The 10,601-nt window shown below is 44.9% G+C and overlaps 1 protein-coding gene across 2 annotated transcripts in view; it reads left to right on the forward strand.

Moving 5' to 3' along the window:
• The first annotated feature begins 10,340 nt into the window (after window positions 1-10,340).
• The window catches only part of ATP6AP2 (ATPase H+ transporting accessory protein 2), a 19,353-nt gene continuing 19,092 nt past the window's right edge, over window positions 10,341-10,601 (forward strand). Inside the window, exon 1 of one of the 2 annotated variants that reach the window (XM_024759842.1) lies at window positions 10,341-10,514. In XM_024759842.1, coding sequence (XP_024615610.1) covers window positions 10,475-10,514 — 40 coding nt within the window. In that variant the 5' untranslated portion in view covers window positions 10,341-10,474. The remainder of the gene's footprint in view (window positions 10,515-10,601) is intronic. The other variant, XM_024759840.1, reaches the window with a different exon arrangement.

Genomic DNA, 10,601 nt, shown 5'->3' on the forward strand with positions numbered 1-10,601 from the left:
GGGTGGGGGTGGGGGTGCTGGCTTCCCTCCCCTTGAACCTGGGCAGACCTTTCTTTTATTAAAGTGTTAACAATTTTTTAGTTTTTCTTACTGTTTTATTTATTTATTTGTTTGTTTATTTATTTATGGCTGCGTTGGGTCTTCATTGCTGTGCGCGGGCTTTCTCTAGTTGTGGCGAGCAGGGGCTACTCTTCGTTGCGGTGCGCGGGCTTCTCATTGCGGTGGCTTCTCGTTGCGGAGCATGGGCTCTAGTCGCGTGGGCTTCAGTAGTTGTGGCTCGTGGGCTCTAGAACGCTGGCTCGGTAGTTGTGGCGCACGGGCTTATTTGGGCACCCGTGTGGGATCCTCCCGGACCAGGGCTCGAACCCACGACCCCTGCATTGGCAGGTGAACTTGTAACCACTGTGCCACCAGGGAAGTCCCTCTTTTTTTTTTAATTTAATTTTTATTTTATATTATAGTTGATTTACAATGTTGTGTTAGTTTTAGGTGTACAGCAAAGTGATTCAGTTACACATATACATATGTCTGTTCTTTTTCAGATTCTTTTCCCATATAGGTTACTACAGAATATTCAGTAGAGTGCCCTGTGCTATACAGTAGGTCCTTGTTGATTAACTATTTTACATATAGTAGTGTGTATATGTTAATCCCAAATTCCTAATTTATCCCTCCCCCCACCTTTCCCCTTTGGTAACCATAAATTTGTTTTCAGAGTCTGTGAGTCTGTTTCTGTTTTGTAAATAAGTTCATTTGTACCATTTTTTTAGATTCCACATATAAGTCATATCATATGATATTTGTTTTTCTCTGTCTGACTTACTTCACTTAGTATGATAATCTCTAGGTCCACCCATGTTGCTGCAAGTGGCATTATTTCATTCTTTTTCATGGCTGAGTAATATTCCATTGTATATATGTACCACATCTTGTTTATCCGTTCCTCTGTTAATGGACATTTAGGTTGCTTCCATGTCCTGGCTATTGTAAATAGTGCTGCAGTGAACACTGGGGTGCACGTATCTTTTCTAAATATATATATGCCCAGGAGAGGGCTTGCTGGATCATATGGTAGTTCTATTTTTAGTTTTTTAAGGAACCTCCATACTATTCTCCATAGTGGCTGTACCAATTTTCATTCCCACCAACAGTGTAGGAGGGTCCCCTTTTCTCCACACCCTCTCCAGCATTTATTGTTTGTAGACATTTTGATGATGGCCATTCTGACCAGTGTGAGGTGATATCTCATTGTAGTTTTGGTTTGCATTTCTCTAATAAATAGTGATGTCGAGCATCTTTTCATGTGCTTTTTGGCCATCTGGGCAGATCTTTCTGTCTTCCTTGACCAAGCAAGTGATGTGATGAGCAAGTGAGCAAGGAAGTGATTGATGCTCACTGACCTTCCAAGGCCCGGTCATAAAATGCAGGATGGCTGCCACCTGGCTTTCTCTCCCTCTTGGGACACACACTTGAGCCTTTGGTGTCCTGAGCCATCATGTAAGACATCTGGTTACCCTGAAGCCACCATGCTGGAATGATCATGTGGACATCTTTTCATGTGGAATGATCATATAGACATCTTTTCATGTGGAAAGATCACGTATCAATAGAAATAGAGAGAGGAAGATACCCAGTATGCCCATCTGTGCCAACTCCCAGCTGTTTGAGTCTTCCCAGTTCAGGTGTCAGACACATGAGTGCAGAAGCCTTCAAAATGACCACACCTCCAGCCACCATCTGACGGCAGTGGCATGAGAGATCCCCAAGCCAGGACACCACCTAGCTGAGCTGCTCCCAAATTCCTGACGCAGAGAAACCCTAAGAGATTATAAAAGCTAATGATTTGAAGCCACTAAATTTGGGGGCTATTTGTGATGCAGCAGTAGATAACTATGACACCCCCTGAGAGAACCTGCCACTTCCTCAGTCTGGGAGGGGAAGCCCTAGGAATCCATTGGCCCTACACATACCACCAGTGACAGGACCCCTGGAGGCTGCCTTACCCGGGCGCGGCTTCTCTGTTTTTCTCTTCCGGAAATTTGCAGCGTGAACACCAACATTGAGCCTCCTAGCTTGAAGGCACTAGGAACTTCAGCTTCAGTTTGTAGCCTGTGTCCCAATCTTCAGAGGACAGAAGAAGGTATTAAACACTTAGAGAAAAGCAGGAAAGAGAGAGACCTCGTAGCCTTGAAAAAGGAACCTCCTTTCCTGTTTTTCTGTCTTACTTCTGATGCTCTTCCTTGGTTCTTCCTTGAGACACCTTTATAACCATCATCATCGTCACCTTTATTATTATGGCTAAGGATGACTGAATGCTCACGCGCCAAGTTCTAAATGCATATTAACTTTTTTTTTAATTTTTAAAAATTATATATTTATTTATTTTTGGCTGCATTGGGTCTTCGTTGCTGCGCGTGGGCTTTCTCTGGTTGCAATGAGCCGGGGCTACTCTTCGTTGCGGTGCACGGGCTTCTCATTGCGGTGGCTTCTCTTGTTGCAGAGCACAGGCTGTAGGCGCGCGGGCTTCAGTAGTTGTGGCACACAGGCTCAGTAGTTGTGGCGCATGGGCTTAGTTGCTCCGTGGCATGTGGGATCTTCCCGGACCAGGGATTGAACCCGTGTCCCCTGCATTGGCAGGCGGATTCTTAACCACTGTGCCACCAGGGAAGCCCTATGCGTATTAACTTCAATCGTCGCATGACCTATGGGGTTGACACCACAATTTTCCACATTTACAGATGAGGAAACTGAGCCCTGAAAGGTCAAGTCACTCGTCCAAGATCACAGTCAGTTGGATAACAGGAACTCTTTATCCAGCACTGTTGTTATATACCCTTACATCCTACCAATAAAGACTCCCTGTTTTTGTTAAGGTCACTTGCAAACAAATCACTTCTGATCAAGCCAAATATGTATGGAAGTGTTCCAGTTTGGTAAAACTTGATACAAGTAGACTTAACAGGAGTCCAGAGGGAAGGATGCAGTGGTTGCAGGAGACAATGCGATAGCTCCAGATACAGGTGCAGGTCAGAACTGCAAGTCACCGGGGCTTCCAGGCTTGAGGCTCAGCTGCTGGTTGAGATGCAGAGCACTGCGGCTGCGCAGGAGTGGAGTCAGGGTGGGGCTGTAGACCGAGACCGTCCATGCTCAGGCCAAGGCAAATTTAGAAGACGATGGAAGGAAATGAATCAAAACTCCAGTTGGATTAGGTTAAAACTGAGGGAATCTGAATAAAGTATGGGCTTTAGTTCATCATAATGTGTTAATATTGGTTCATTAGTTGTGACAAATATACACCAAACTAACGTAAGAGGTTAACAATAGGGGAAACAGGGTGTGGGGTATGTGGGAACTCTCTGTGCTATCTTTGCAACTTTTCTGTACACCTCAAACTATTCTCAGATTTAAAATGTACTCAAACAAGCAAACCATCTGTAACTAGAAGGCCGAACCGGGCACCAAGAGACAGTCTGACAGTGAACAAAAGCGGAAGCAAAGACCAGAGCAGGAGTCTGAACACCGGGTGGGTTAGGAACACGAGGCTGAGTCTGACCTGCCCTTCTCTCCCCAGCCCTGGGCACGCCATCCAGCGCGCACTGGAACTCAGGACGCTCAAAATGTGTGTGTGTGTGGGGGGGATGGGGGTGCATGCCTGAGGGCAGTGATGGGGCAAAGCCAGGCTCCCACGCTCCCCTCTCGGCTCTCACTAATCTCACTAACAACCGGGAGAGGGTCAGTGCAGGACGCCCCCACAGGCTGCTGTGTGCAGAGTTCCTGGTGTTGCCCTCTGAGGTTGAGGGAGGGTATCTGGAGACTGGAGATTTTTCATTCATAACTCACCACATTCATAAGGAAGGGGAAGTAGCTGCCACAGGTGATGGGAGAAGAGGGAGCACAGTTGGTTTCCTGATGCTGGTAATGGATCGGTAATGACCAATGCACACTCCTGAGTCTAGACTCCTTCCCATTATGGGCAGCAGGATGGATGCCCAACAGCGGACTGGAGCTACGGAGGGCGGGGAGGGCGGGAGATAGGGGCTTGAAGACTTTTGCTGGAAGCTTTAAAAAGTTATGGGGGTGGGGGAGGGAGAGAGGAGGCAGTGACTGGGTCAGGAGAAAGGATGATTGGGCAGGTTTTGGGGGCCCAGCTGAGAGCCAATCCCCAGAGGTAGGGAAATTTCCACAGCAACAGTCAGCAGCCCGTTATAGGAAGAGAAGGCGAGCAGCCACGTGGTTCTGGGGTCTGGGTTTTGTCCAGTAGTTCCAAGAGAAGTCCTGAGAGGCAGGGAAATCAGGCCGTAGTGAAGAGAAAGAGGGAGGGGTAGTCCATGGGCCCAAAGTGGAATGAGCATGGCAGAAAAGATAGAAGGGGAGGGACTTCCGCGCTTCCACTGCAGGGGGCACGGGTTCGATCCCTGGTCAGGGAGCTAAGATACTACATGCTGTGCAGTGTGGCCAAAAAAAAAAAAAAAAGACAGAAGGGGAGTCAGTGGGGGAAATAGAGGACCAAGGACCTGATTAGGTGACCAAGCATCCCAGCCAGCTCCTGTCAGCTTCAGAAGCTGCCTTGCAAACAGTTGTTGCCAAAGTATGGTCTTACCTTGTTCTTGCCTTTTGTAATTATCTGGAAAATGAACTTACTGTGATCACTTCACTAGCAGAAGATTCCCTTATACACTTTGTGTATGACTAGAAACCATCATTTGTTCATCCGTTCATCCATTCATCCATTCATATATCCAATGTTGAATGTTTACAATGCGCTCTGTCAACACTGGGCCCTGCTAACTTGGAGCTGAACCATATGAAAAGAAGCTTTTCCCCCTTTCCGCCTTCATATGGGATGTAAATTCTCAGGTTATTTATTCAGGGTTCATCTCCAAGTTAGCACGACCCAGTGTTCACAGAGCACACTGCAAACACCCAACACTGGATATATGAATGAATGAGTGAATGAAAAAATTAAACAACTTCTATTCGTGTTAGTTTAAATATGCTCATCTACTAGGTGCAAGCTGAGAATACTCTTAAAATATTTTAGGTGTAATTTGCCTACTGTAAAATGCACGGATCTTAAGTGAACAGCTTGTTGTGTTTTCATCTATGTATATCTCCCGTGTAACCACAGTCGAGATCAAGATACAGAATATTTCTATCACCCCAGAAAGTCCCCTTGTGTGTCCCCTTCTCAGTCTTATCTCCCTCACCCTCAGATTACGAACATTCTGACTTCTGTCGTCATAAGTTCAGAGGACACGGTGCTTTTGGTTAGGTTTTTCAGGGGGGTCTGGAGAGAAACTAACCCAGTCACTGAAGTCAGTATCCAGTGGCTCAGTGAGATGAAGTGCCCACTAAAACTTGGAAATAAGATTGCGCTCTGTCTCAGAGTTTAATCAGGAAAACAGGTATGGCGAAGACCATGGAAGGGGGTTGGAAGCTCTCACGAATGGAGAGGTATGGTATGTGCAGTCAAACCCAAAGGGGGCTTATTACAGTGCCTTGTCAGTCTGACACAATTATCTAGTCTGCCCAGTGGGTGTGTTCCAGCTGCGGAGATGGGTACCACAGAGCCTGATTCGTTAACTATTTGCTGTGGCTTCACACTCACCAAGTTGATTTTGAGTAACTAGGATTCCCGCGTCACTTGCATTTTTGGAGAGAAAACACTGACCAGGTTGTCATGAATATGCAGACTACCACATACTTACATATGTCACAATGCTATTTGCAACTTTAAGAACTTACGACTTTATTGTTTTGGGTCAATGTCACAGTGTCAGATTCCCTCTGGGACACTGACAGAACTGTTGTTCTCAGGCTGGGAGGCTGAAGCCTGGATTTTGCCCTGTGGTGAATTCCCGTAGCAGATACCATCTCTAAGATCTCTTGTAAGACAGCGGTTAACATGCCAGCCGTAACTCTGGCCTTTCTTTGGAAACTTCCACCCTCATTGAACACGTTGGGTAAACACAAGAATCTCCAAACGTAAGTTGAAATCGCATACAAATAATTCCTACCAAGTCAAAGGGAGATAACGACTCCTCAAGATTCAAACGAGCAAACTAGATTTTAAAAACCTTTTTTATTGTAAAATATAACACACAAACGTACAACATCAGTGTTCAAAATGTGGATAATAATGAAATGAACGCTAGTGTAACAACAGCCACCTAAGTCATTAAGAAATGACCAGCATCCCCAGATCTTCCTGCATGTCCCTTTTAGATGTATCCCCCTCTCTCTGCCGCCCCATAGGTAACTTCCATGACATTTTTATGGTAATCATTTCCTGGCCTTTCTTTATACTTTGACCACCAATGCTGCATCTCTAAACAGCATACTTTCTTTTTGTGTGGTTTTGAACTTTATATAAATGGAATCATACTGTTCATTTCTTATTTCTATATAATACAATATAATATAAATGTGATATATAATACATAATCTGTTATTTATATTTATTCCTTTTCATTATGATATAACATGCCATTGTATGAAACATACAATACCACAATGTATTATCTAGCCTACTGTTAATGGATATTTAAATTGCTTCCAGTTTGGGGCTATTATGAACTGTGTTGTTATGAACATTCTTGTACGTGTATTCTGGCACATGTAAGTGCATATGCCTATAGTATTTCTTCCAAGGAATGGAACTGCTGGGTCATAGGGTATGTATATCTTCAGCTTTAATAGACAAGGCAATGTTTTCAAAAATCGTTGTACCAATTTATACTCCCACCAGCATGTTATGAGAGTTTCAATTGATTCGCATCCTTGCCTACACCTGGCATGGTCAGACTTTTAGGCTTTTGCCAATCTAGTGGTGTGTCATGGTATCTCGTGGTTTCAAATTTGCGTTTCCCTGACTACTAATGAAGTTGAGCATCTTTTTATATAGTTGCTGGTCTTCCCTATTTCCTCTTCTGCAAAGTATCTATTCAAGTCAGTTGCCCATTTTTCTATCAGGTGGTGTCTTATTGATTTGTAGGAGTGATTTCCACTTTCTGGATATAATTGATCTTTTCCCATTTTGTGACTTGTATTTTCACTTACCTTATGAGTTTTTTTCTAATCGACTTTATTTTTTAGAACGTTTTAGATTTAAAGAAAAATTGAGAAGATACTACAGAGAGTTCCCATATACCTCACACTCAGTTTTCCCTATTATTAACAACTTACATTATTAGTACGGCACATTTGTCACAATTAATGAACCAATATTGATACATTATTCTTGACTAGAATCCATACTTTATTCAGATTTCCTTTTTCTGTTGCAGGATCCCATCCAGGATCCCACATTACATTTAGTTGTCATGTCTACTTAGGCTCCTCTTGGCTGTGACAGTTCCTCAGACTTGCCTTGTTTTTGATGACCCTGATAGTTTTGAGGCACACCGGTCAGATATCTTGTAGGATGTCCCTCAATTGGGAGTTGTCTGGTGTTTTTCTCATGATTAGACTGGGGTTATGGATGTGGGGAGGAAGGTCACAGAGATTGAGTGCCATTCTCATCCCATCATATCAAGAGTATGTACTGTCAACATGGTTTGTCACTGTGGATGTTGACCTTGATCACCAGGCTGCAGTAGTGTTTGTCAGGTTCTCCTCTGTAAAGTTATTCTCTCCTTCTCTCTCACTTTTCCATTCTGTATATTGTGTCTTTTGAAAAGAAATCCTTAATTTTAATTTAGGAGCCCTCCACAGGGCTCCCTGATGGCTGATTTGCAGGGACCAGACCATCTCACAGTGGTCTCTCTGGGATCACTCAGAACTTACTGCTGGAATTAATAAGGGGTGGAGGGGGCAGAGTTAGGGAAGCAAACTATATTACATATTCTTTCAGATCTTCTATCTGGACCTCTCCTTTGGGAACTCAAGAACCAGGAATTTGACATTTTTGTTTTCTGGTTCTTCTCCAAGAGTCCTCCCCTCAGGGCAATGGATGGCTGGAGTCTTGGCTATTTGGCCTGGGAGGAGAGGTGTGGCAAGAGTCGGGGAGGAGGTTCTTTTAGGCTAACACATGGGTCATTACTTCAAATATTATCCTGCCACACACATATCCACCTCGAAATGCTTCAATGGAAAAGTTAACTGCACATCACCGGTTGTTTACTGAGCGCTAAAGATTGAATCAGAAGGGCTGTGTTCATAAAGCAGAACTGCTGACGATTCAGAAGGTGACCTTGAGTACGCATGCCCACCCCCAGGTTTCAATCTCTCAGTCTATGAAACAAGGAGAAAGCTTCCTACAGCGTTTATCCTGCTGCATTTCAAGGCTATAAGGAGCAGCAATGCCCCTTTGAGACCTCAGATGAAAAGGGGTCTTAGGTTTAAAGGATAAGCTGTTCACCCTTAGCTCAAAAAAGGATGTTATTTCTCAAGACATAGAGTATGAAAGATTGTGAGATTTTGAGGTTTTCTTGGGGGTGGGTGGGAATAGGCAGGATTTATTTTATGTTCCAGTCTATTTATAATATTTTCAGTCTACTTCAAATTAATAGAACTAAGAATGTCCTAGAACTCTTTGAAGAACAGAAAAATTCACTCCTTTCCCTGTTTCTTAGGCTGGATGAAATTGCAGGAGTTGTGCTCCACTTTTAGCTGATTATTTAGACAAACGTTTTCAGGGCCTTTGTCTAGAACCTGTTCTACAATACATAGCAAGATGCACAAAGAATGAAATTTTAGTTGATGTGAAGAGAAATGATTCCATCGTGCTTGAAAATGAATTTTTAAAAAATGATTAAATTCTTATATTGATATCTATTTTTTTCAAGCCAGTCATTTTAGAGTTGTTTTGAACTTAGCTGCTTTAGATAGTTTTGGTAATCTAATAATTTCACATTTCTAATGAAAAAATATCCCTTCCCCCTTCAGATTTCTTTAAAATCACATTTGTGTAAATTCTCCCCCGAAAGAACGCAAATTCGAGAGTCCAAGGGTTTTCTGAAATTGAGTGAGGAAATCCAGATTCCATTCCCTAAACTGAGAGTGGCTTTGGTAAGCATAGGGGTTCTAGACAGTTCAAACCTGAGTATTTTCCTAGGATACCTGAGAAACTGCTGGGGTCACTGCTTTCAACCCACTCTCCTTTTTTTCTCCCTCTATTAATCCCAAGAAGAAAATGGAGATTGGAAACTGAGGAAATAGTAGGGCATTTACCCCCCAACAGTTTCGTCTTGCATTTGTGCACTGAACAGTGCTCAGACACCTTTCAGTGGCTCCCCATTTCCTACCAACTGAAGCGTGGTTCTTTTATGTAACATTCAACATCCTCAATAAACATGTCCCTAATTGAAATTTTTAGCACTTTGTGCCCCTCTTCTTTGGTTAAACTAAACATTTAATGCTTAACCTGATGGGTTTTCTCCCTGTCATAGCTTAGTTTTTGCTACCTGAAAGAACCTCCCCATCTCCTATCCTTGCGTGCTGAAACCACATCCATCTTTCAAGGTCATTGGCTGGGACATCGTTTTCTGACCACAGATGATACACTGTCATTTCTTGCTTCATATCATAGGTTTAATAATAATAATAATAAAACCCCATAAGATGTGAGAAGGGAGGATCCTGGTCAAATTATTATGTCTAGCCTTCGCGTAACACTGAGTGAATGGATGAAGGAAGTAATTAATGTAATTAACTCCTGGTAGATCAGGAAGTCTTAGATAGGGTTGCCAGATTTAGCAAATCAAAATGCAGGACGCCCAGTTATGTTTGAATTTCAGATAAACAACGAATCCTTTTTTTTAGTATAAGTATGTCCCATGGAATATTCACATGTTTATGCTAAAAAGTATTCGTTGTTTATCTGAAATTCAAACGTAACTGGGCGTCCTGTAGTTTATCTAGCAACCCTACTTGGAGTGCAGGGGTTTCCCGAAGCGCCTGGCTTCCTCCCAGCAGGTGCTCAGCATCTGTGTAATTGTCATAGCGAAACCCAAACCAGCCCTGCAGCTTCCACAGCTGCACCCGTAGCGGGGCGACGCCACGCGACCGGGACAGACAGACACCCTGGTTGGAGACCGTCGCTCGAGACTGGCGAAAGGGTCCGCACCCGGGAGGCAGCCCCACCCTGTGGGCTCCCTGGACCCCTCGACAGGTTTCGTCATCCCCCCAGCCCCCGACCACCCTCCCTACCCTCCATCCCGTGACCGGTCGTCACGGGCCAGGAGAGGAACTCCCCGGCTCTTCGATCGCTGCCTGCCATTGGCAGGGCCTTCCATCCATCACGTTAGGCTCCGCCCATGACGCTGACGTTTCCCGGGCTTCGTCTCTTCCGCAGGCCGCGGCGTAGCTGGCGATTGGTGGAGAAGGCTGCAGCCGTCCCAGAGGAGGCGAGGACGGGGCGGGCTTAGGGAGTCGGGGCGAGCCCGAGCTCGTCAACCACTCGTGCGGCGGTGGTCGCTGGCGTCCCGCCGGCCAGCTCCGTGTCGCCCTGCACTGCTGCGGCCGCCGCGGAGCCATGGCTGTGTTCGTCGTGCTCTTGTCCTTCTTGGTGGCGGGTGAGGCCCTGGGCCGCGGGACTCGGGGGCGGGCGCGGGTGGACGGCAGTGGGGCGGATGCCGCAGTGCGGGCAGCTGGAGATGGCC

Source organism: Neophocaena asiaeorientalis, unplaced genomic scaffold, assembly GCF_003031525.2.
Source record: "Neophocaena asiaeorientalis asiaeorientalis breed wild unplaced genomic scaffold, Neophocaena_asiaeorientalis_V1.1 scaffold312, whole genome shotgun sequence".
NCBI classification, from domain to species: Eukaryota; Metazoa; Chordata; class Mammalia; order Artiodactyla; family Phocoenidae; genus Neophocaena; species Neophocaena asiaeorientalis.